The following is a 27,582-nucleotide window of genomic DNA, read 5'->3' on the forward strand; positions in this document are numbered from 1 at the left end:
AAAAATTGGAAAAGCTCCATCGGCGAATGGATTATCAACTATTCAGTTACAGGAAAATATGTTACAGGTACCGAAATAACAACAAGTTCAACAGTCTGTTACAAATTTTGTAATGAAATATTGCTTTCGATTTATCGAAAGGGAGGAAAACAACACGATGCACGTGCACGTTTCCTTTATACAACTGTATAGAGTATTGTTTTAATACTTTCCGCAAAAGATTCATCCTCTTTTTGTACAAATGTTGTACGACATTAAGAAATACGTCTCTCTAGTCTGTTTCCCTACTATCTATTGATCTATGGAGAAAAGTGAAAGTTAACGATAGAAATTTCAGCCGTACGATTTCAGTCAAACGATTCGTCAAATTTTCCTCGACCAACGTTTATCCATAATATGCTTCTTCCCCTAAAGTCAGAAGTACAAGTTAAACGGAAACTATTTACTTTCATGGAAATTATTAAGTACATTTTTGGTCCCATCGAAATGGCAAAATATATATGCATATTACGTAAGTATATATAAAGAGATGTAAGTGCGACATAGATTTTATTGGTACTCTAATCTTATGTTAAAGATTCTTGAGCAATCTTATCGATTGGTGGACGGAATACATACTGTCGAGAGGGATGCTATTACAATACACAGTAGGTCAGTATGTTCATCATACGTGATCATCGAACGATCGTAATAACTAACGCATAATACAATTCGATTCGATTAACAAAATACTGATTCAACATTATATCCGGGATAGAACGAACTATCCTTTTATATTTCTTTTTTTCCTTCCTCTATTTTGGGACTATTCTATATGGATAACAATATAATCATCTTGCCTTGGTCCTTCGTTACGAAAACAATCGATCATGAATTTTCGCGAAAAGAAGAATACATACGTATAATAATATTCGCCTTTGCCTACTTTCATGTTTTTCCTTTTTTTCTCTTTCTTCGGAACATCGAAAGAGAAGAAAAGGAAAAGAAACAGAGATGATCTATAAAATAAATTTTTCTGAATACTTAACGTTAAATTAACGACTATAATGTTCCTTACGTCTACTACTAATACGTCATAATTTTTCGTTATTCTCTCTAACATACGTAATTAAGATCATGCTCAATCACGATATCGTTTTCACGATTCTTATCATGATTTCGATTATTACTGACAATTGGAAGCATTTCGTGGTGCACGCACGAGAGAAATGCATCGGACAGAATTTTACAATCTATGCTCTTCCTCCTCGTCATCCTCTTGGCGATGGCGAACGTGAAATGTTCCTTGGAAATGTTTCTTCGTGAGTTGATTCTCTTCGACGGTTTCGGTTCCATCGATCGAATGCAGATGCACAATCCCGGCCTGTTTTCCACGACAGACTTAGCCTGCATCGATCAAACGAACAAAACGAAAATATCATCCGATTAAAATTCCTTTATCGTTTGCAAATTCCATAAAATATGTTTCAGAATAGAGAACCTCGTCCCCATGATTTAAATTAATAAAATAAATTATCCCTTATCGTCACAGTTCAGCAAATATTTTAGTCACGGAATAGTTAAAATTATAAATTACAGGCTCGATCCAGTGGATGTTTGATCTAACAATAAGTGCATCTGTAGTCATGAATAAAAAAAGACAACAAAGACACGAAGTCGGCCAGTTTACAGCTTGAAAAATCGTGGCTTCACTGAGCCAGAACAACGCATTCAAATGGAATATCCATTTCACCGCATATACAATTGCTATCCATAATCTATATACAAGATAAGCGGATTCACGATCGAATCGTTCGGCATGAGAAGATCCGATCATTTTATCACAAAACTGGGACACAAATTCCGATAAAACTTAATGGCAAGTTGCTACGAAGCGCTTCCACATAGTGGCAATGAGGAGGTGCCTTACATCTTACGAATATATACGATCTACGAATAGTCAACTCGTCACGAATTCGTTTAACGAATGGTCTCTTTTGCTTGTTCATCTATAAAGAGTACAATGAGCGACGAAATTATTTTTACAACCGAGAATATAACAAAAATTTGTAGAATGATAAGACAGTATAAAGAATTTTTTAATATTACCTCGTATATGTACTTTTAAATAAAAAGCATATTAAGAGTTTCTTTATTGTCTAATAATAATAAGATAGTTTGTAACACAGTGTACTTAGAAATACTTTTGTGATTTTCCTGTCTCAGAGTCTAATAAATAATATATTTCTAATATTTTAAATTACTTTCAGTTGTATATATTTCTCATTGTATAATTTTCATTGTCTAAGTAATTTTGTTACTTATCGTATACGTTCTTTGAACGTATTTTATTATTTTTCTTAATCTTTTCCCCTTTGTACTATTTGAAAAAATCAAATTTGCTGATTTATATAATAGTTTATTCATGCCTGATACTTCAATGATACTTTTAATTTAGTTCCTATTATCATTTTCTTCTCTTTCTTTTTCTCTTTTCTGTTTTTTGAATAATTAAACTTACGCTTAAGTGAAGATCTCGAATAGACTATGTAAACGCATAAGGACGAATATGGCATCGGAACGCGCTTCTAGCACCGTCAAGGCAAGCAATTCGTTTTAACGGTCGACAATGGAATCGCTGTGTGTTGAACCGTTGCAAGCGATACGTGTAACAACACGTGCACGAAGCGGGACTGATCGTCGTCTAGGTATACACCCTTCGTGCATTTTCCTTATCCCTCATTAATTTTGTATGAGTCGGTTTCTTTCTTTTATTCTTTCACGCTGTGTCTCGTGGCTGCTCGTTTCCCAGCAGAAACGCGTTTCAAGTACAGAGTCGCGAGCTTTGTCGCGTGCGCGATTTGCGTTTCCCTTTCTCCTTTTCTTTCGTTCCTCGATGCAAGAAAAGAAAAGAAACGTCGGCGTGCGTTACGCCAACACGCGCTACGTTACGTAGCAAAGAACGAACGAAGCTCGTCTAAAGTGAAATTTATAAAATCAACAATCAACGCGCGAACAATTTACAAAAAAAAAAAGAGAAATTTTCGAGCGCTCTAATAAGAGTAAAAACCTTCACTCCGTTTTATCGTAATCCAGCGATATTTCTTACTGATAATTCGTCTCCGAGATGGATCTACAATTTCATCGCAAATTCGTATAATATCGGTAACACGAGTAATCGATGAACATTCTTCCTCTTTATATATTCGTATCGTTCATCGTATCGATTCCCGTTCTACGTTCTTTTAAACAAAACAAATAAAACAAAAACGACGCCTACTATCCCTTACGCTTCCTATAAACGAGCAACAATCGTGATACCACTCTTCCAGTCAGTTTTCGATAGCTCGCTTCGCTTATCTATGACGGATGTATCATCGTGCATCTTCGCTGACTGATAAAAGGTAGCTGCGTTCGTTATTACAGGAAAAAGCAATAAGGAAGAGTAAAAGAGAAGAGCTTGAGACACTGATGAGATTCCTCGTCGGTGCGCGAGTTCGCATCGTGATATTGCTTCAGAGGTGAGTGATAATGATATCGTCGTCTATATCGTCCTTTTCGTCGTCCGTCTCTTCCACTTGGTTCGCCTCTGCTTGGGCCGCTTTTGGATCCTCCGCGATCGCCTTCAGCCTTTTCTGTTTACGCCTGTGCAATAGTTCCACTACGATGTACCCAATTGTCCCGATAAGAAGCACTGTTAACATCACGTACAGCTTCATACGGGCGCATAAATGGGTGCTGTATGCGTATGCTATCACGAAACCGGCACTCTCCCATAGTCTATAGTTGGAGAACGCAGCTTCCTTGTTACGCCTGAATAGTGTTCCGTATAGACCTGTAAATTGAGAAGAAACGATTAGGTCAATTTTTGAACGTTCGTTAGTGGTGGGATTTAAAAATCGAATTAAACCTTTTCGCAATTACCGAGATAGTTAAATTGACTTTAGTGAGTTATTTCGATCAGCAATTTATGCTTTTTCCAATTGTTGTTGTCTCGAGTCATTGCCATATAATGATAATGATAATAATTTATTTCAAACTCGCGGCCAAGAAATACAACTCGCTTCCTCTTTAGATCTTCTCATTTATCCTTCCATACTTTATGCTTATATTATCCTTAACCCAGTTGCTTAAACCCACATGTTAAGAGTCTACGTTAGAAGCTCTTTCTATTCTGAAACTATTATCTCGCTTTAGCCAGCCCGATTGCTTCTGCGTACCTGCTAACTTTTCTTTCCTCGGTCTTTCTATCTTCCTTAACCATTCCTCCAGCTGTTCCAATTTTTTATCCACCATCGGTATCTATATATGTATAGTTTTTTTTGGATTTTTTAATTTTTTCTTTCAACAGAATATCGCGCAATTCTTTCGTACACAGTTCTCATCGTTTCCTACCTCCTTCTAGTCATTTTCGAGCTAATCGTGTTTTCCTTTTGTTAGAAAGTTTCCAAAATTCGAGAATAATACAAAAAGATCGTATTCGTCGATAAACGTATCGGTGTGATTTTTCCTTCGAACTTTTACGGCGACTTTTTTCTTCGAAACATTACGATTAAAATATCAACGATGTCGAGAAAATTATACGATCGTATAAAATCGAATATCTTCTAAGAAAGATTGACCTAATTGTACTGAATTTTTCTTCCTATAGCTACTTTGCGAATAATTGACATACAAAAAAAAGAAAAATGTCCTCTAAGTAATCTCAACATTATTAAGTTTTTCCTTGGAATAATTCCAATCTTTTTTCTTCTTTTTTTTTTATCAACAGCATCTATCCGTTTCTCTAGACATAATTTAATTCCTCGTTAGTAGACGTTTGACAAATATTTCATCCTGTCAATAGAAAATGCCTCGATTACAAAATAAAGGAATCTAATAAACCGTCGATGTGAATTGAATATTCAACTGAAAGTCTCACATAAGTACGCACGCATGTACAATCAGCCATTCGACAAACATACAATAAAGTTTTCCTTTTTTCCAACACGAGGCTAACCAGTTAGGACAGTTGATAATGGCATTCTTTAGACACGAATTAACGAAGAATTCTTGAAGAGGAAGAAAAGACTATATCTCGAGAAGTTCCGGTTAATCGTCATGTCGAATGAACATTCCAACTAGTTGTCCATTTTCGTATGAAAAATCGGTCTTTGTGCATACTTGTCATTGTGCTTGCAACTAGCTGTTTTCCATTCTTTTCAACGCTTATTTTACATATGACTCATACGTGGTATATTTTAAGATCATTGCATACAAAAATATTTAAACGCATTGTGTATCTGTTTGTGAATTGTGTCGTTAACTAACTGTATGTCAAATAGTTTCTGATTCATACTAATAACAGATAAAATAAGGAACTGTAGCAGTTTAATAATCCTTTATAAATCCATGTCAAGGTACTTTTCATACCTTACATTAGATATCTTTCCTCTTTTACATTTACTGTACATTATCTATTAACTGTTATCTATTTGCTATTATCTATTACATATTCCGATTGAATTTCGCGATAAGAGAATCTAATTTCACTTGTAACGTACCATGAAACCGACGCAAATATTCAGACTAGCTCGTTAAAAACGATCTATCGTTATCACCGTTCCCATCTCTTCTCATAGTTATTCAAATAGTCATAGATGAAATTGTTTTAATAAAAATCAGCGTACGTGTGAGATTGATGATAATCGAACAGCTGATAATCGATTTTTTAGATAACAATGTATATTCTAGTAGTTAAAAGCAAGATTCGCACGACTGCCTGACGAATTTCCTGTATTTTACCCTTTTTTTTTGCACGTGGAGAAATCCTCATGGACACTCCGCTGCCGCTAATAACGGCAGCAGCAGACTAAAACTCCACGTTGGCCATCCTACGCGTATGACAGGGGGTGCTCCAGGAACCTCGGGTGAATCCTGTATCTTACCCTGGCAGCCACCAATACACACTGAGCGCATATTATATTTGCGCATTTTTAACCCACAAACTGCTGTAATATTGTGTTGGTAATTAAGTGATTGCGGTATTTGCCAGTACCACCTAATGACAAAATCCGCGATCATTTAGTTGCCAATCCAATAATACCAACCACGTTGTAACAAGCTAACGAATCATTCGCATCGTTGGAGATCTATTAATCCGTGAAATTTATTTTATCGTAGACGATAGTGCAGAAAAATGTAGCGACGAACGAGGGTGATCGATGGCCATCGTGACAAGAACCATTGCTCTGCTGTATTCTCCAAAAGCAACGTTATACGTACCATTGACTTGCGTCTGCCAAACAGCGTCACCAACACCCCACAGCCCGGAAACCGTGTAAAAAACGTAAGGGTTATCGGGGTTAGGTTTCCAGTGGAGTAGCACGACGATAAGACTAACGTGAACGATAGCGCCCAGCACCATAAGTGGCTGTCTTCCGACGAATTTCATCAAAGAGCCGAAGACCAAGGAGCAGATAGCGTTCACCACTCCGAAGCAGATCATAACGTAGCCAACCCGGTGCACACCCAACGCGCAGGAAATGTAGGCCTGAAAAAGAGAAGGATCGAGTATTGTTAATGTCGAGGTTATTAGATGTATAATGAGAGAGGCGCGTGGATAAATTATAAGGTAGAAAAATATATTTGAAATACGGAAGTGAAAAGTACAAAAACTTGAAATAATAATATGAGCTGGTCGAGATCCGCACGCTAACAGTGTTACTCTATAACTGAAAAAACCCTGAAGCCAACGTCGCCTGTCGACTGTTTATGGTCTGCCTTCCTCGCAGTCTTTTGTCTATGCGCTGTCGATGGCTTCAATGCTTTAGAAAGCTAAAAAGACCAGATGTAGAGTTTTCTTAAAAGCGGTGACCTTCAACAGTTAAGATCCAGCAATGTTCACGAAAACGTGACAGGTGATCTCACATTGATTCGCGGAATGTCTGGTTACAGGTAGCGGATACATTGCATCGTTCGTAACGGATCGATGAAATCCAGTTGATGGAAAAGCATCGTAATAAAAAGATTACAGGTTCGATGGTATTCAACAGCTGAGTTTTATGCGGCTGTCGTAAGGCAAGTGGTCGATTCTACTTCTTCCTCGTTTCTGAATTTCGTTACGTAAGTTACACGATTTGATGTTTCATTCTCGAGGAACGACTGATCTTCTGTGAGTTCGACGACGTAAAGGTGGCATAAATAATGGTAGCTTGCACGATAAAATTGAAAACAGTGCTGGTATTTTTGTTAAATTATTTTTCGGAAATTTTCATTGCTTCTAGAAACTACGATGGAAGCCCATCTACGCGAACATCATTTGTTCGAACGATGTTTCGTGGTTAACGCTCGATTAATTGAAGTTTCGCTGCTTCAACTCGTCAATCTGAACTCGAGATCCTATTATACGAACGAAAAGTGGCGGGTAGCGGGGATAATTGGCAAACTGCCATTATACGAACTCCAATTATATAAACTTTTTGTCCCCTGACTAATCCGGATAAGTGGAGTCCTACGGTATGGAGTTGATCAATGTGATCAATCGATCGTCAGCGATCTTATCCTGCATACTGGGTGTTCGTTAATGAGAACACCTCATTGTCGTAGTTTTCTTACGAATGTATGTTATGTGTTATAATTTTCTATGATCGAGAAATTATTATATATTTTCAACGAAGAAAAGAAGAGATAAGTGGAAATTTATTATTTTCGAGTTTTTCTGTTATTTTAAGATACCTGTACTAAGTATTTCTTTTCCGTCTAATATCTAGTTCTTATTTTTGCACATATGAAATATAAATCCGTATTTGATATCACATAATAAAATTATAATTATAATATATGACAGCGAAGTATGGAAGAACGAGTTAGTTAGGAGGATCGGACGGGGATGTGCGTGATTAGAGAAGCTGCAAGTCCAAGTCGCGTTTCTTGGCCGCAAGATGAAAATTGAATAAATTATTATTATTATATATCACAGAATCACAATATAATAGGAACTAACATACTTAGGAAGAATATTTAATATACCTCGAAATAACTGAAATATTAGAAGTAACGTGGAGACTAAAAATGTCTTTCCTATATTTACTTCTATCATAAATTCCTTCTTCGAGGAGCGTCGTATCTCAAAAATCGTCTGTCGTATAATAATAATACAATTTGACGAAAGTCTCACGATAGGAAGAACGCAACGTGCGAAACAATGCTGATAACGTAAGGAAACTTGATTACGGAATCAAAGAAATTTCGCTGACACTGTGGATGCTGCGAAGATGGGTTCGTCGTTCCTACGTGCTTTCATTTAGCCACTTCGTGTGCGTGATAGCTGCGCAGGGTCCAGCCACACCATCGCATCGATGCACCAGTAGAACGAGAAAAAAAGAAGAAATACTGGTTCACGAGATTCCAGGTATGGAAGTGGTATCGGGGAATTGCTGCAAGAATAAGATTCTGGGCTATTTATAACATGTCGAACCAGCTGATTCAATGGAAGTCAGCATCCCAACATCCCCGATGCTTTCCAGTAGCGTTTATTCTTCCAATTACTTTATTCCTTGCCCAATTTGGCCACATATTTCATCATCGAACTGGTTTCCAACAGGTTTACCTTCCAAACTGTATCATCTCCTTTTGCTCCTTTTTCTTCCCCTTCTCTTTTTTCCTCGTATTTTGCATACGCATACATCTATACTTATATCACTGTTCGTAAGTACGTGGACACTATGATCGATTAGTCGGTAATCCTGTCGCGCTGTTTTGCTCCTTTTCAAAACCGATATCCGTATCTCTGCAACGCCAAATGATATTTCAAGCGCATTGAAAATAATTTTCAATTCGTTTAAGGAGAAACAGGGAAATTCAGACGGAGAAATCTAAATACGAGATTTCTGTTCGAACGCGCGATCTCTCTGCGTATCTGTTTCCATTTCGTTGTCTGTTAAATCAAACGTTTGGTTCGCTGAAACGAGAGCAAAGTCGAAATAGAAAAATCGAGGCAAGAAAGGACGAACGCTGGTGAAATACGTACGAGGGCGGATGAGAAAGTTTGAGGAATCGCCGCTGGGAATTGCATTAATTGTTATTGCTATTGTCATTCCAGGAACTTTCCAATCTGCCCACGTATCTACACGAACGAATGGAAAATTACTTGCCACTGCTTCGCGTACTGTTACTACGAAATTGCCACGAGTTTTTCTATTTGAATTTCGTAACTAAATTACATCCTGCCAAATTTAAAGGAATGCCCGCTAGTAATGTGTATTACCACGAAAATGTACCTGGCAGACTTGCGCTTATCTTCAATAGCAATTAGTCATTTAATTGCAAGGATCTACGACGATTTTATCCTTTACGATCATTGCACTTATACACATGACGCTATGTAAATCATTTCTACAAGATAATCGCAAACAACTAAATTGACGTTCTAAGAACCTTGTAATTGTTAAATCTTGTGGAAACGTTGTTCGAGAGGCTCTTTGTACTCGAACGTGGCAAACTAGGAATTTACAGGAGACTTTTAACTCGGGTTGCTAAATTCTAATCGCAAGATTAAAAAACGAAATAAAAAATTATTTCAAACTAATACTAACTAATAAAATACTAACTAATACTAATGATTCACATACTTATACGATCCTTGCGTGCCATTAGCAAAATATTATCTCTCTAATGGATAGCTTTCAAACGCACGGTTTACCCAATTTCTCAAGGAAATAGACGATAATGTTCTTTTTTCTTTCGCGTATGAAAATTCAGCGTTGCCAAAGATCGATCGAATATACTACGACCGTATATTTACGATCAATGCCGTATTTATACGCCATTCATTTTCATCCTGGCGATTTTTTAGTTGTACGCAGAGCCAATCGCATATTATACAACTTATAATTTAAAGTCATTCAGCGCTTTAAAAGCCAAAGGATGCGTGCTTCAGCCGATATTTCAGCATATCTGTGATCAGTAGCATGTATTTCCGGAGAACAATTGTACGACCTCGCATGGCCGTTACGCATCACGAACCTGCCGTTCTGTATCCGGTTAGTATCCGGGTGATCCTAGCCAGGTTTTTGTGTTGCATCTGATGAGGATAATGATTAACGATTTTAGTTTACTGTTCGCTTTTGTTACTGCGTTTCTTCTTTTTCTCTCTCTCTCTCTCTCTCTCATCCAATGAATTTTCATCGTCCAACATGATATCATTACGTTCATACGACGATACCACGTAAGATATTACGACCGAACTCCTGTTCGACTTTCTTTTTTGCAAAAAGACGTAGAGATATCGGCGATGAGACCAAGTTCACGTAGCTGCTTGTGATAAAAATCGCGTAAATTATGTGTTCTTCGTGCGTTTATGGGAAATCTAGGGACGTAGAAGCTGGCAGAATGCGCGTAACGTGTAAAAATATGTAAATTATTTAACGCTAGAACTACCACACCAGCCGAATTGACTGATTTTATAAATTTATTTTCAAATTCAAAATATATTTTTTTTTCCGCAACCACGTGACGAGTTTCGCGACGATAACTAAAAGAATAATATAACGAATGTTATTTTGTTTTTCATGTATTCAGACTGAAAATAATTTTGTATCAAGGCTACTTATACCAGTACCAGTCGAAATGACTGGTACTTGTGAAAGAGTAAGAGGGTCCTGCAATCTGTCTATCGAACCTCAATTAACCAGTTTCCTCGTTTTGTACAACTTGCCACACGTTTTTCAAATTTTTACCGCGTATCATTCGATATGACGATATCACTTATCAGGAAAATTCCGGATCGATCGCTAGATAGCCAGATGCTAACGCTAGAAATACCACAGCAGCGAAAATGACTGGTTCTACAATTTTATAAATGTGTCGATCCTCGTTTAAGGATCATGGTCCCAGATGGATTAATAATACGAAAAATGTACTACATAACATGGAATTGCTTCTGTATGAAAGTAATAAATCAATAAATATAAAAATATTCTATCGTTACGTATTTTTTGAAGAAATAGCTTCGTGTTAACTATCGGTAGTTCTAGTGTTAACAGTATCCAGTTATAAAATTTGACGAGTGAAACGAATCTCTGGCTAGGTCCTGATCTTTTAATTTATTGCAAAACCAGTTCGTTTATAAAAATATAAATTTTCATGAATATCCGTCATCCGTATAACTCGTCGTACGTTTCTTTGCTATTTATCGTCGTTGGTTCACGCGATACGAGCTCACGTTCGGATACGTAAGTGGATTTAATCGGCGAAAGTTCGGTTAATCGGCCATTAACTATTAAACCTCGTCGCGGTAAATGAAGTTGTAATAAAACGCAAGCAACGAGATGCGAATAAATGGAATGCAGGCGAACCAAGTTCTAACATATACCGATGATAAAAATTAATGATAAAAGTTCTGCTAAAGAAATGTTACTGTTACAAAATTATTTATTTTGCTACGATATGCCAGAGTGGAAGCATCGAAATTGTGTTGCAAATTTCTGAAACGAGCAACGAAGAATTCTTGGATAATCGGCTGGATAATTCTGCGTAAACCATTATTCTAACCAATATTATTATACTTTTAAATGGTCGGTCACGTTTCACGAGATCGTCTCGATTCTTCGCTTCGGTTCCTTCGACGTGAAGAGATTCATTCTCGAATGCATAATAGTTGGTTCGTAATCGATGTCTTATCGAACCAAGCTTCCACCGACAACGGGCTCGTTCATTTTGTAACGAGCAGCGTGGGCGAAGTTATACGAATCTCATTGTTGTTCGATTGTTCTGCCTCGTGAGTCGTAAATAATTGCCTGAGTCGTTAAGCAACCGTCGGACAATATATCGTCGAACTCTTGGAAACTCGTTAACTTAATCCTTAAATGCGTGGTTTTTGTCCAAACGCAATAAAACGCGTTGGAATTGTTAGTTTATTCGTCGCAAGATCGTAGAGAAAGTTTTACACGGAGAAAGAATTCGTTGTCGAACGATCGTAATACGCTTAGAACGTATAAATAAATCGCAGACTGCATGTTATAAAAATTGAACAATAACAGCTACGAATGATACTGACGCTCGTACGAAGATTATAAAAATAATAGAATAACAAATATGGGATAAATATACGGATATATAAAACACGATAAAATAATAAAAAATAAAAAATAGTTTACGCTTACGTCAAAACTTAATATCTTATCGATCTTATAATATCTCGATTAAAACGAATATTCGTAAGTGCTATTATATAAATCATTGTTTATACACAAAATGAGTATTTGTGTAATTACGTACGACGACATCGTGCTTTCAATAATTAAGCATTCTCCATCGAGAAAATCTCGTTCATAGATTATTAAATAAAAATCAAATTCTTGCATCGAAGACGAAAAGCTAATGTGTTTTTTTTTTTCTCCTTATTTCTGCTCGAAAGACATCGTTCGATTATATCGGTGTGAAATTAGAGTTTCGTAGAAGTTGTCAACAGTGCTAATTACTCACTTGTGTAAAGTCTGCACCGATGAACGCCTGCTCCATGCCGATCCATATTGTGATTGGTATAAGGAGCTGCTGATAAGGCTTCTTCAGTTGATAAGCAGTTGCCGAGAGCAATTGTATACCACTGAGCTCTTGACTGTCCACTTTTCTTTGTTTCTCGCCGTACCTGCAACAGAGAAGAGGAAGACTCTCCTTATTCCGTCCGAATTAAGTCTAAGCTCTCGTCGCGCGACTAATTTGAGAAGTTGCCTCGAGGTTGCAGACATAATCGACAAGTGGAAATGACACAGAAATGGTAAACGACGCGAGTGTCGGAAGTGAAAATTGTCCGTGTCGCGGTAGAAACGGATGTCTGTTAATTTCGGCGATTTTCGTCAATTCCTGATAGAACGTCGTGCACCTTTAGACTTCACCGTCTTTAAATTTGGAAGAAAAATAAATAAACACCAGAGGAGGAAAAGATTATGATAAATCCATTCTTACTGGTTCTTCGATATTTACTGTTCGATAATTGAAAATACTATGCTCGGTGTTTGACGAATATCTCAATAGTCCAAGTGAAAGATGAGCCGTGAGATCGGAAAATGCGAATCCTCGGAAGTGTAAGTGATAAATAAAGTTTGGCAAGAAATCAAATCTATAATTTGCGACGATAAATATCATGAAACGTTGTGACAATCGGTATTTTTACATCTTCGAACGTAATAGGAAAAAGCTACGGAGAAGGAACACGATGATATGTCACATTCTCTTACGAGAAAATAAATACGAAAATTCAAAATATTTTCATACAATTTTATATTATCAAAATTCTAGTTTTATTTAGATCTAGGATTAAGTGTCTGGTTTTATCGGCTAAAAGAACGTGGCTCTTTTAACCGTAGCTTAAATCCTGTAGTTTTCAAATAGCGTAACAACGCAATCAAACCGTAAGTGTATTGTTGTAGAGACTTATCTGGCTCTACATTTGTGGTGCCAGTTTCCTATGCTAAATAAGTAATCTCGAACGCCTGCGACAGTAGAGCTTGTCAATGGAGCCTTGATACTCCCATGATTCGAAATGCACGTATTGCGAAATGTTGACAGGAATCAGTGAAGTAGAACGCCCGTAGATTGATTAACAACCAGTTGGAATATATTAATCGTGATGGAAATACCACGATATGCAAAAAGAATTCGCCAAAGACAAACACAAGTATTTCCTGTTTTGAAATATGATTTCTGACACTTGAAGCATTAACTTGTAACACTTCTTACAGTTACATACGCACAACATTTCTCTCGAAACACCTGCGACAGATTATAATCGTTTAGACAGTTGCAGGTAACGAGACAAAGGTAATTCGAATTCCCATCTTTCTTTATTTAGAAATCTCTCTATGCGTAGTTTAATTTTTATCAAAGGTCAGTTAATTACCATGCGGTAAAAGGTAACCGTTCTAGCTATTGAATCGTTCGAGAAGCTGTCGATGGCAGTTTTAATTTGTCGATTTAATTCGTTATATGCCGTAAATTATACGTTTATTTGGTGAATATATATTTGATGAATTAAAAATAAATATCTGACGAAATCTATAGAAGGAGTGTTATTTTCCAACAGAAAGGAAAGATCTTCTATTTTGAGATAATAGATAAATCATCTTATTGGTATTTTGATTTTTACGAAACGTTGTTTTTGTTACAAGAAGCTGGATATTCCAGAAGATTATAAAAATCGTTTCCAGGAATCTATTGCTAAGAAAAAAACAAGTTTTACGGAAAAGTAACGATGAAACTATTTAAAAAACAACAAACAGTTGTTAAGAAAACAATGCTTATACTGTTTAGTAACATATTATATAAAGATATATTGTAATTAAATTTCTGATTACACGACAGGATCAGTCATTTTTCATAGGTTCAGAGCAGAGGAAGAGATTCGTTGTTAATCGTTCCATCTTCGTCAGAATCTTCAATCTACGCTGTAATAAAGCAAACCAACACTTAATGAGCAATAAACTTTACATTTACAAGACGCAGGCTCATTAAAACGAACGTTCGTCTCTCGAAGACACGACCGGTTGATCGAAGGAGTAATTTTACTTACAAGTGGCACGATATAAAATTCTAGTCTCGGTATACTTTAACGTTCAAGTTTATCCAAATCAGACGTGAAAAGCTTAAGCGTAGCATTGCAATCTTGCGATACGTTCGTCTCACAAAAACATAGTGCACAAAATAACTTCTCCTTGAAAATTCCCTCGAATGAACTCTGTACATTTATACGCACAGAAACAGACTTAACGTGCATATACAGGATGTTTCACGCAACTGAGTCAAACAACCTAAAAGTGTCGTTTATCTGCTATCTGGAAAGCGAAGAAAATCGAAGCTTTTCGCCACCTTGGTATCTTCCCGTTGAATTTCAGATATTTAGTCGCTACTTCGTAGCAGTCAGTGTGTAACTTTGGCAGAGTGTAACTTCGCTTAGAAGATAAATATCGTTAAATTTAATTTCGTAAAATGTACGAAGTGGAAAACTGGGAAAGACGTAAGTCTTTCTGCGAAGTATTCTCGTGTACATTTATTATCGTAGTTCTCCAATTTTTATGCATATGCCGATCTCACTGTCGTTTTAGTAAGCGTAAAGTCTTGCACGAGGTGTTGGAGAAAAGCTTTAGCATAACATTGAAGCAAAAATTCAAATGAATCAACGATGATTCTTTTCACGCTATTTTCAACGAAAGAAGAAACGAACAACGAAAGAGAACGATCCAATGAGCGTAGCGGAATTAAAGATAGCGTCGATCGCTATACGAAAAATTGCGTAACTCCATTTAGAAAAATACGGATGACGAATAAAGAATCTCGAAAATAATCGTCCATTTCGAAAATGTCTACATACGTCAAATCGCCTATCGTCCGAGACCACTGAATCTCGCCTAATGAAACTTTCTTCTCTATCTTCTATCTTTCCGTAGCTATATCTTGACCCGTTCACGTGGAACACCTTGTACGTACACCGTACACCGTACAAAGTGGTAGTACGTACTTGCTTCGTTTCGCGATGAAGGCTGGCTACGTTCGTTATATCTCGGCGAAAAACCGGTTCAAATTTTTGTCACGGTTTTTTCACCGAAAGAAAATTCCGAATTCAAGTGGAACGTGAAACGCGTGTACACGTTCGAACGCGTAACACAGCCGGAGAACGAAGGGAGAGGGTGGATTTTTACACGAGTCCCTGGATCCACGATCGGCTACGAAGGTCGATAATTTCGAGAGAGAAAGATCGCGGAAATCCTGATGGCGAGCATGTCAGGCAGAGAGGCAGGCGAACACTCGTAAAAGAGCCGTTCAACAGAATCCGGTAAATTATCCTGCCGCTAAATTTAGCCACGGATCACTTGAATACGATCTACCCTGAGGGGGCTGAGGGATCGGCGATTCAGCAGCCAGAAGAAAGTCGGTGGAACGAAGCAACCCGGCCGACGTACGAGAGAAGCCGAGGTTTTTAGAGTCGCTGCAGCCTCGGGCGACGTTCGCCAATTCGCCAAATAAATTTTAAACGGCCTGGTGCTAAACGACCGTGGCCATCTTCTTGTGGTCAGCATTCAGAGGTACGTTTTACGACCCGAGGAATCTGTGTTGTTTGGATTTCTGGCGATTATTAACCCTTAAACCATTGAATGGTCAAGAATGGGTAAGATCTCGCAGCGGTATATCTTTTTGAAATTGTCGAATTAACGAAATTAAACAAGCGGCCTTCTGTGTTTTATTATCATTGAGTAACGGATAAAGGATAGAAAAATTATCGTTCGTAATGATTATAAATAATTACGTCGCGATGGTATTATTGCCACAAGGTAGTATTAAAATAAAATTCAAATGGAGTGCGTTCGTGATAGATATCAAGAGTTAAAACAAGAAAATCTGTACATTCTTCTGAAAGTTTAGAAATCTATTATCGAATCTACTAAACATATCTGTCTTATATATTTATATGATTTATAGCTTACTTGGTATATTTATTATAATATATCTATAATATTCCTATATTTATCTTATTTTTATTATTATCGTATTTTAAAGAGAAGATACGTGTATTACTTTCCAATGAACTTGTAAATTAATTTTATTCTAACGTAAAAAGGTTCGAACGAAACCTTGAATCTTAACACATTTTTTCATCGCTGAGGTATACTTTTCTATTTACATTTTCTTACCAATTCTCAGAGTCATCGATGTCTGTTTGAAGATTTTGCAATGGCCAATCATCGGTAGAAACGAGTCTCGCTAGTTGTATCAGGGACAAACATATTCTGGTCACTTGACAAATATATGTATGCTTTACACCGTACGCTGTTTTGAGAAAGTTTTAAGACTTGTTGTTGCCTTAAAATACGACGAATTTCGTGGTATAAGTGACTTACGTGGAAGATGAGAAGAAACACAAAATCGTAATGAAATATGTTTAACGGAAGCGAATAGCGTACAATTGGTTACGTTCTTAGCGCTAAATTTCCCGGACAAGAGGCTTAACATAGTCTTTTGAATTGAACTCGAGAACAGCAGTAAATTAATTACACGCTAGATACTGGATGTCTGGGTAATCGAAAGTTCGCCGGCAAGGATTTACGTAAACCTAGTTACGCGAAAATCGTTCTGTATTGTTTCTTTCCTCCTGAACTCGCGAGCATAATTTCCATTCTCAACGTCGAACGACAAACAGAGTTTTACGTGAAACTCGTCACTCATTTTTCTACGACATTTTAATCATTCTTAAGAAACAGCTCTATTAAGAACGAAACAAATATGAAGCCGTTCTCGTAGAAAATATTACATTATTATGTGTTTATCGAATCGTTAGTGTGGATGTATCCTTTTTCATATAACAATTGTTTTTATTGCCTTAATATATAATAAATTTACTAAATTTTTATTAGGTGCTATCAACGTAATATTAATTCGACAGCATAAACGAGAAGACATAAAATAAAACGATATATACGATTTAACAATAGGACGTAACAAGAATATTTTCGTAGCTACTTTCATTTCGAAAAGAACCGAGTAACATCGAGTTACGTAGAACAATTTTTAACAGCGTTATTAAAATAAAGATCTTCCAAGAATCAAACAGTTAGATATCGTCATTAAATACGATGCCAATCATGTTCATTAACATAGTTCCCAAGACGGTTGAGAGGAAGTGCCAGATAAAATCCTCCTGCCCCTGCGCAAGGTTTTCATCGACCGCCACGAGTCAACGTTCACGTTCGCGAACCTAATATTACGTACTATATTTCCGTTAAAGTAGCTCTAACTCGCACTGTTCTGCGAATCGATCTGCTAACAAACACCAAACTACTGTTCCAGATTATTTCATCGCTTGGATACATATCTTTGATTAAAATTTTTATGTAATTCAATTAGGAAATTCCGAACAAACGAATTTATAACTGTTGAAGTGGTCACCGCTCCTAAGAAAATTCTGCAACTGGTCTTTTTAATTTTCTCAAGCACCGAAGCCATCGACAGCGTATAGACGATAGACTGGGACGAAGGCAGACCATAGACGGTAGACAGGTGACGATGGCTTCGGATCTGGACCAGCTCAAATTATATTCCTACTTGTACTTACACTGTATTAAAATATATTTTCTACCTTACAATTTATCCACGCGTTCCTCTGTTCGTACATCTAATACCCTCAACAATAACGATTATATCATTCGTGGTCGTTATTCGCGATGACGTTGATATTTAAACATTAACATGTATGTGATATAATTGTCTGACGAGTAAACACAAAAAAATTCTATTTTTTCTGCGATTCCAACTGTGAACTCCTGTCGGAGTCAAACGCATGCCGAACATAACGCGGGCGTCGATCTGAAACTTACCTCCGACCTTAGCCTTAACGCGCTAATGATATCTGAAAATGTTTCTTTGTAACTACACCGCGGATGTTTACGCAAGTTTGTCTTACTACGAAAACAAATAAAGAAACAGAGAATCTATACAGAAATTTGTTTTATCTAAGTACTGTGCTGGGTGCTACATTTTGCACGCTATATATATCTTTGCACACAGTACGTATTTCGTGCATTTTTACACTTTGCACTAATTTAATTAATTCCGTAAACTTATAACGATATATTTTTTCATTTACTTCTTAAACTGTCCTTTATCTACCACTGACCATCGTATACTTAATACAAATCATAGGCCTTATTGACTCGAGATTGTCGAACGTTAAATATTATTCGATTCTGGTCTGCGATTGTGCAGTGCGCGGTACGAATGTCAACGTACGTGCAAGTCATGCACGTGAACATTCTAACTAGAATGTGTCAGCTTGTAAACATTAAACAAGCCATCGGCTAATCCAAATACATAATTCAAGAATGTCTGACTCATAGTCCGCTACCGATTGCATTTCTAGCTGCGTTAACTATACATATCTACATATATCTAATGAACGAAGGAGAAAGAAAGAAAAAAAAAAGAAGAAGAAGCGAAGGAAAAGAGGAAAAAGGAGTGATCATAAATATGTTTGCGGAATGGAATGAAGTATTAGCCGTGGACCGTTAATCGATCGTAAACGTGTGTGTGACAAACGCGAGGTGGAAAACATCGGTCGCGCGAAACCGTTCACCACGATAAAACAACGTCGAAGCGTTTAAGTAGCTTCTGTCGAATGCAAGGTCGCTCGGGTTTCCGGCCACCTTAGTATAGATAGATAGATATATATATACGGATTTAATATCGATACGTGTTCGAATTTTATGGAACGTCACGTACGAGAAACGTGAATCATCCTCTTTTTTCTGGGAAAACCGAATCCTTATTGTTCTCGAAATATGAGAAAATGTTCGTTGCGAAGGGGAATGATTGCGATAATCGTAGACTGGCCGATTTTTACGCATTTGTGGAAAATTGAACGGTGGATGGATGCGAGAGAACGAAGCAGACGAAGGAAGAAAAGAGACAGAAGGAGCTGAGAAGAGAAGGAATACAAGGAGCAGACGAAAAAGGAAAGAGTGGAATGAAGACAAGCAAGAGAAGAGGCGAGGAAAAGGAATAAAAGGAGAGAAGCAAGAAGAGACAAGAAAGAAGAATGAAAAGCAAAGGAGACTAGTCATTAAGAGTAGTAACTATCTTTGTTCCTGTTTGTTCTCAAGTTCAAGCAGAAATAGCTCGATGCTTATCGAAGATAAGATTTCTCTGCTTCACCTTTCCTCTACCTGTCTGTACAAATTTGTTTTATATACCATATTTCAATCAAGTCAATAATTTATAAACCTATACTTTATCCGACATCTTAGAAATTGCTAGACGCGGATGTTTAAGCAAATTCATATCTTTACGACCGCAACTAAAAAGATAGAAGCTAAGCAGAGAATTGGGTTTTCATCGATCAAATATCGATAGATATTATTAACAAAACAGAAATATTACGTTTCGTGTTTTCACGTTTCATCTAATCTCTGTATTTTCCTTTTTTGCATTTTTAAATTTGCACTTTAAATTTTCGCGACACAGATTACCAACCGCCATACAGACAAACGTCAATACGCTGTAAAAATGTTTATCTTATTTGCAAGCGTTATGAGAAGATTTGAAAACTAGAACAATCGAAAGACCGTAAAGAATTTTGTAAATAATAGGAACAAAATTGCACGACGATATTACAGTAAAAACAGGAAAAATTAACTTCTTTATTTTTCACACACACGAGCTATGGAAACTATTATTACCTAATGGAAATTACATTTTTATTTGTCCGACGCTATGATTTATGTCACGGTCTCACAATACTCCATTCAATCGATGAAAGAGACGATATCATAATTGCATTCTATAAGGATAGGTAAAATGCGGCACAAGTATCGTTGATGTACGCAACAAGATACCTTCTTCACGGCAAGTATTTCATTGTTCGAATCGTTTAATGATACAGGAAGCGTGGAATTAGAGAAATGCATGAAGAATGAACTAAAAATATGCATGAACAAACGATATTCCAGCCACAACAATTTTCGATGATTGTCAGGTGATTTTCAATTGTAATAATTAAAAGTCTGAACGAAAGATGAGCTAAAATTATTAATCATATAATCATAAAATTATAAATTACAAGCGAAAGAATTCGAATTTTTCTTTTGATATTTATCGCGATACCGTGAACGAGGAAAGTAAATACGTCGTTCCATTCACAAGTACTAAATTACAGAATGAATCTTACGAAAAGAATGTCGTTATTTTGACTTCTCCCGTTTCTTCTTTTTTTCTTTTTACAGAGATTTCCTCGGTATATTTCCGACAGTTTCTCCTCGAACAGTGAATTTTCACGCGATTAGTTCATTGATAATAAGAATCAGCATTGCGTTAAGGCAACGTTGTATTTGCAATTTTTTTCCACTTAATTTACATTAGATATCGAATTCTGTTTTTCAGTATTGTGATTATGAAAGGGAATTCCAAAGATTCGTCCGATATCTTTGTTCTTGCTATCTTTCTTCTTCAACTTAGATCGCATAATTTTACGTGGCGCGAAGAAATCAAAGTGTTTGTAGCAATATGATGAACTATTTTTTCATACCATGAAAATGTTTATATTTAATATATGTGCTTGTTACGATAATTCGATCTCGCTCCTATTTTATCGAACAATAAAATAATTCCGATTGAGATATCTAACTGGGAGAAGTATTCGCTCGAATGTTTCGTTACCTGACAGAAACTGCTAAACCTAAACCAATAAACGTATGTACGAGTAAAAGCGACAAAACTTTCCGATCTACGTAATATGCAGTTGCAACACTAGTCGCGACCACTATGCCAGTCGATAGTAGAACTCAGTCAGAATAGCGATTGCAGAATCATTGCAGAACACACGGTGTTACGAATCTTTCATTTATTCGACTTCCACCGTTGAGGAATACTGACACACTGCGTGAATGGCTGATTTTATTATGCACAGCGAGTCTAGAAACTGGGCCGGGTTATAACTCTGTTTCCATTGCGAACAGAAAAAGATCGTAGAGGAACAATTTGCATTCTTTATCAAGTTCTATCATCGTAAATCGATTTTTTTTATACAATTGCATTAACGCAGTTACAAAGTGCTATTGTACCTTTCTTCTCTCTTTTTTTTTTTTTAATAAAACCTTACAGTTTCTTCCGCATTTATTGATTCCTCGTACTATTCCGAACAAAGAAGTGTTAAAATACAATGTCAAAAAAATTAATATTTCCTGAGAGTTTCATAAATCTTATACGATATCCATTAACGTTAAAATGGATGTTACAGTGATAATGGATATTTTGTATAATACAATAAAGCTCCCCTAATACGAATACCTTAATGTCTGAACGTTCTATTATTCGAACCGTCTATTATCAAAGCATAATGTTTCTCATCGAGAGATCACGTTTTTCCATTTCAAATTCTATACATATTTGATTAATGCTCGTATACAATGTACTCTTTGCTTTATTCGATCGAGTGTATTCTAATTGTATGAGTTTAGTATGAAACTAATAGCGTTTCAGCTATCGGAATAAAACACGAGGTAAGTTGTAATGTAAGTGCAACAAGATTAGCAGAAGCGTATAACGTTGGAAAAGCCACGGTCACAGATATTAGAAAACAAGAGCATGATATCGAAAATTATCTAAAGCACGTAGATTACTCGAATCAGCGGTAGGAAAACCTTAAATATACTCGTGTAATTAAACGATTTCATTTCGATAGAGACGATAATAACGAGGATTTCGTACGAATGAAAACAGCCACCGAAAGTGGTAACGAAGAGTTGTCTTCTCATGCCGAAGCATAAAGAACTCCGATGATTTCAAAGTACAGGAAGAATGTAACTCTATGCAGTTGCTTACGTTGATATCATTATATGACTTAACAGCGAAAATAGACACGGGATGCATAAATATTGAAAGAATCAGTCGATTAATCTTAACGCGTATTGGAATAAATGAAATTTCATAGGAGAAAAACGAAAGCTCTATCATCCGAAAATTGCATTATCCGAACAGGTTTGTCCCCCTGTTAGTCCGGATAAGGAAGGCTCTATCGTACATACGATATACGCGCAAAGATTTTCTATGGTGAGCGCTAATAAAATACTTTCGTGTGTCGGTGTGTTGCTCTCGCCAGGTACGGAGATCGCTAACGCGCGCAAAAATAAAAAGGAGAGAAAATCCAGCGTCATTAAGCGCCATTATAACGTCATCCATGGTACCAGCGGTCGTAACAATGCGGCAAGGTCAGCAAGAATCGCTTTATCTCGGGAGGAAAGAATAAGAGGCGACTAGAGCTGATGGAAACGGGCTGGCGAGTGAATCGGAAACTCGAAGACCTCCTCGGCCAGCCTCTGTGTATCTACCGTGCAAAAGTTTCCCACTGATGATTTTGCTCTTGCAACATGCACACGGGAATGGCTTCTGAACCGTTATAACACAGTACGGTTGGCTGGTGAAGCAACTGCGCCGATTCAAGTATGGACTTGGAACGATAAGTCGAGAACTGTGCGATACGATACGACACGTTAGCTATTGGTAATGATATTGTAATAAAGAGCAGCAGTAACACGACGTAATGAATTACAATTATTACGTGTTGCTTTTTCAATGTAAATCCTATTGAGAACGTTTCAGACGAATTAGATAAAAACGTCCAGGAAATCTTCTTAAGATCCGAATCTGTAGTGTGAAATTGTTTATAGCGTGGTAGAAACCAAATGATGATTAATATAACAATAATACGAGCGTCAAAATTGATGCAAATAGTAATCTATAGTAACCTAAGGAAATTAAGTACTCTAGAAGGTCGTAGAAGCTACTTGAAGAGATCCATTATTGAAAAGTATAAGGAAAAGGAGGAAAATCGTGGAAGAGACATTGTCGACAAAAAGTATTTGAGAAATTTACAAGTTGCAACGTTAGATATTAAAAATATGTGAAAAGAGATACACTGACGTTAAGAATTGCTCGAAAAAATTGCAACTTAGAGACATCAAAGAAAGAAATATTATCCGAAGAAAATAATTGGAAGAAAGATTCTTTTTTCTTGGAGTTAACAATTGGAATTTTCTTGCATTCGAACAAGACTAAAATGATCAATCAATATATATAATATATATATTTAAATCAATATATAAAAAATTATTTGAGAAAGCCGGAGGTCAATTTTTCGCGACGTTACTTAATCGACGCTAAGAAAACTTACGACCTACGCTAGAAGGCTTACACTAGAAGACACGACTACAAATTATTTGAGTAGATCGCAAATTGCTACGTTAAAAATTGCATCCAAAAGAAATATGTTCTTAACGAGCGTGAAACTTCAAGTTACGTTTGTAACGAGTAGATACATTATCGGTGAAGAAACCAAAATCATCCATATGCGATTGGCGTAAGAACATGATTACAGACGTAAAAAAGCGAAGCTAATAAACGCTTGTGTCTGTATTACATTGTCAATGGAAAATGACAGCTGAGACATATACAGTTATTTCTCGCTAATTTCCGAGGCCGATCGCGCAGAATCGTTTACCTCGTTTCGGAATTACGGAGGATCGTGGTTGTGATCGATCGCAACTTAATCTTTCCAGGAATCGGAATTCCAATGGAATCGCAGAATCATCAAACGTGCAATTTCACGCGCAGCACGTGGAATGCGTGTTGCGCTCTGTTATTGTGCAGGTGAATCGACCGAGGATGAATTGGATGTTCATCAAAGCGCAGACTGCCGGAAATCGAAAGTAGTCAAGTGTTTCTGGCACAAGAGATATTCCTTTCTCCTGGCAACTATGTACACCAATACTAAGGAGAGACAAAGGAGCTCCTGCTACAGCTACGTTGGAAAACTTATCGTGTTATGCAGCGTGTTTAATTTAAATAGAAATAATTCATTTGAAATTTCTTAGATCTGGGTTAGGGATTTTTTAATCTGCGATGAAACCTTTTTTTTTTCTTTTTACTAATTATTAATAATAAAATTTCTGGCGGTTTTATGGTGGTACGTTAGACCAGTTTTAATGAAAACAAATACGCTTATCGTTCGATTAATTAACAATTTACTCAAGTATAATAACACACGCAACAGAGTGTGTAATATAAATTGCAACGTATATGTAATAAAAAACTGTGTCATAATATCAAGCGTAAAATGGTTACATAAAAGTAATTTTGTTTCAAACTTAGCTACCAAAAAAGTTCAAATAAAATGTTGATTTCATACTAACTTGATTTTGATGATGTGAAATGTTAAACGTGAATTATTACTAAAACAGGATCACGAAATAGACTTAATGGAAATCGCATCTAAACCAAGTCGATTTAAAGGATGATAGGACAAATAAAAATGTTTAATGTTACAATTTCATTTTAATGATTATTATCTGATATAATAATGATGATATAATAATTTCTGTAAAAATGTTCGATTTTACGTATTTACACGAATTAGTATGACGTATTGACGTGAATAACACGACAGAGGAAAAGAACAATTTTTCCAACCGCTCCGATATTGTGAGGTACGATCGTAAATCAGACTACAATCATGAACACGAGGCTCATATCTGAACGATTCTATGAATGAAGCATGGATCCACGGTATATAATGGTCTAGCTTTTACGTAATTCATAAAGAATCGTAAAATTCGCACTCGAACGATTCCTCTTATTCACGCCGTAAACTACAATCATAATGATTTATTTATGTCACTTAAAACGCGAAGGAACTTAAAACACGATACATATAATATAACAGTTTGTGTTTATAATCCATTTCTAATTGCTAAATAATAACCGCATAGAGGTTTCTGAAAATCTTACGAGATTATGAACATCGAACACGTTTTATACGTAACTATGATAGTTTTTACTATTCTATCTTGCCTTCAAACTGCTTTTAGACAACTTTCGAATATCGATCAACTCATTAACTTAATTTTATTATGTCGTTTCAGGTCCGAATTACGAACGAAACAAATTTGCAAATTGCCACGCAGCGTATTTTACAAAGCGACAATATATTCGTTAACAATGGAACTATTAGGAGTACGAGGATTATATAAAGATATCAGGTAGGGTATTTTATAAATTTTGCAAGTTCGTTACACCATACAATTATCTTCATTTCTTCGTAGTTTTTATAATTCAATAATTCTCATTATACAAAATAGCCTGCATAATTTTCAAATACTCCGTAATTTTCTAATTCCTTCGAAACTTAGTTCTACGATTCTCCTTATATAACATAGTCTATATAGTTTCATAATTTTCACGATCTTCTGGTTTCTCCATAGTTCGATACCAGAAGCTCATAAATTTGAAATGTAGTAATAGCGATACATAGATGTGTTATTTGAAGAAGACTCGCAACTATAACTTCTAATCTTCCTGTTTCTACGCAATGCCCGAGCTCCATGAAAAGATAAAATTCTCTACGTGTTAAAAATATACCTTTTCCTATTCACCTTTAAGATTTCCTGTAAACGTCTACCTTAAAATTGCTCTTCGGGGTCAACCGCGAAGACTACCGTTGATTACAACAAAAAACTGCCACCACGCGAATCTAAACCTAAACCGCGCTAATGCCCATTTTTTTCCTCCTCTTAACGAATCTTCCATTTCATTCACGTAGATTGTGAGAACGGCCCGCGATAATTTGTTTTTTGTTGACACGTTTAGATCACGCATGAGATTCTCCCAGCGACTGGTAAATTGTAGATGAAGCGATAGAAATGTCGTCACCGTTTTTCACACTTGCCATGGGAAGATATCGCTTCGATCTAAAGAGTTGGAAGGCCAGACGCATTAATTATCACTGAAAACGGTACAGACCCCATGCATATGCAAATGTTTAAAGCGACACGCACGTTGGTGTATCGATGATCAAGCGTCACCAACGCCAATAGAAAATCAGCATTCCCGCGTGCGCGGCTATTAATATTTTTAGCGTCGGTATATCATTAGAACGTTGCCAACGTCCGGATAAGAGGACAGACGTCCTTGGTGGACGAGGTAGTATGTACTGTTATGAAAAGATACAAATAATATTGCCCTGTGTCTACGGACAGCGCGTGATTGAAATGCAAATGACGACATCGGATGATCGGGAAAAATTCTGTGCAGCCTGTAAATCTCGGCTCGAGACGGTTTGCTGGTCACGAAGTCACGAATCCTGAGATCACCGATGCTCGAAATGACAAATCTCCGACAGGCCGGCCGGCTCGCTTATATGACTCGATCACTTGCCGGAAGCTATTCGGTCGCTGCGCTGGGCCGAGTCGTTGGCGCCACAGTGTAAGTACACGAGAAATGACGGGAGTAACGGGATTTATATTTTGGTAACTGGCGTACACAGATGCAGTACCGTGCAAATGTCTTGTGGAATTTATCATAATGATTTCATACTGGCAAGTGATCACGTTATATCTTTGCAATGTGTTACGTAGGAACGAATCTTCGGATATTTGTTTCACGATGTTAATTGTTCGTCATTTTTCTTGACTTGTAAGTTCTGTGAAGTTTCATTGATAATTTAGTTGTTACAAAACACATATAAAATGAACTGCCGAAAAGAAGACAGGAAGAAACAATAATAAATAGCTTGAGATAAGGAAAATAGGGATGGCGGATAGTACGAAGTGAGGTAATCGAGTTATTTGATAAAAATGGAATCTTTGATGTCAAGAGAATGAAGGATTATACAAAGTATTCATTATTTCAGGGAAAATCTAATCGATGAAATATAAATTATAAATTAATCCCTATTTTTTTAAATATATTCTTCATGGTAAATTGCTAAAAAACAAACTTCTTAATAATTATTGTTTATTTAATTTCATAGCTCGTGGGGGTTTAAATTCGCTATCTCATAAAACGTATTATCAGAATTTTAAAATGTATCACTGTACTTTTGTATAATAATATATACGTAATTCATACCATATGACAATAAGAGATAATATTATCGTATGTAATATTCTTGTGAATGCTAGTTATCGTATCATATTTTATTATTCATTCTTTCGTGCAAGAATGTATGACGAAAACGAATATCTACATACATATGTATGGACATATATTTGAGTTTTTGTTGTATCAATTTTGTCAATATTAGCCATAGAT

At 36.5% G+C, this 27,582-nt stretch overlaps 1 protein-coding gene across 1 annotated transcript in view; it reads right to left on the minus strand.

The window, feature by feature from the left end:
- Nucleotides 1–93: 93 nt before the first annotated feature.
- The window catches only part of LOC122572681 (UNC93-like protein), a 55,800-nt gene continuing 28,311 nt past the window's right edge, over nucleotides 94–27,582 (minus strand). Inside the window, exons 4-6 of the mRNA XM_043737971.1 lie at nucleotides 12,445–12,607; nucleotides 6,244–6,511; nucleotides 94–3,814 (exon numbers count right to left, since the gene is read on the minus strand). Of these exons, the coding sequence (XP_043593906.1) occupies nucleotides 3,495–3,814; nucleotides 6,244–6,511; nucleotides 12,445–12,607 (751 nt within the window). The 3' untranslated portion in view covers nucleotides 94–3,494. The remainder of the gene's footprint in view (nucleotides 3,815–6,243; nucleotides 6,512–12,444; nucleotides 12,608–27,582) is intronic.

The sequence above is a fragment of the Bombus pyrosoma genome, linkage group LG11, assembly GCF_014825855.1.
Source record: "Bombus pyrosoma isolate SC7728 linkage group LG11, ASM1482585v1, whole genome shotgun sequence".
In the NCBI taxonomy this organism is placed as follows: Eukaryota; Metazoa; Arthropoda; class Insecta; order Hymenoptera; family Apidae; genus Bombus; species Bombus pyrosoma.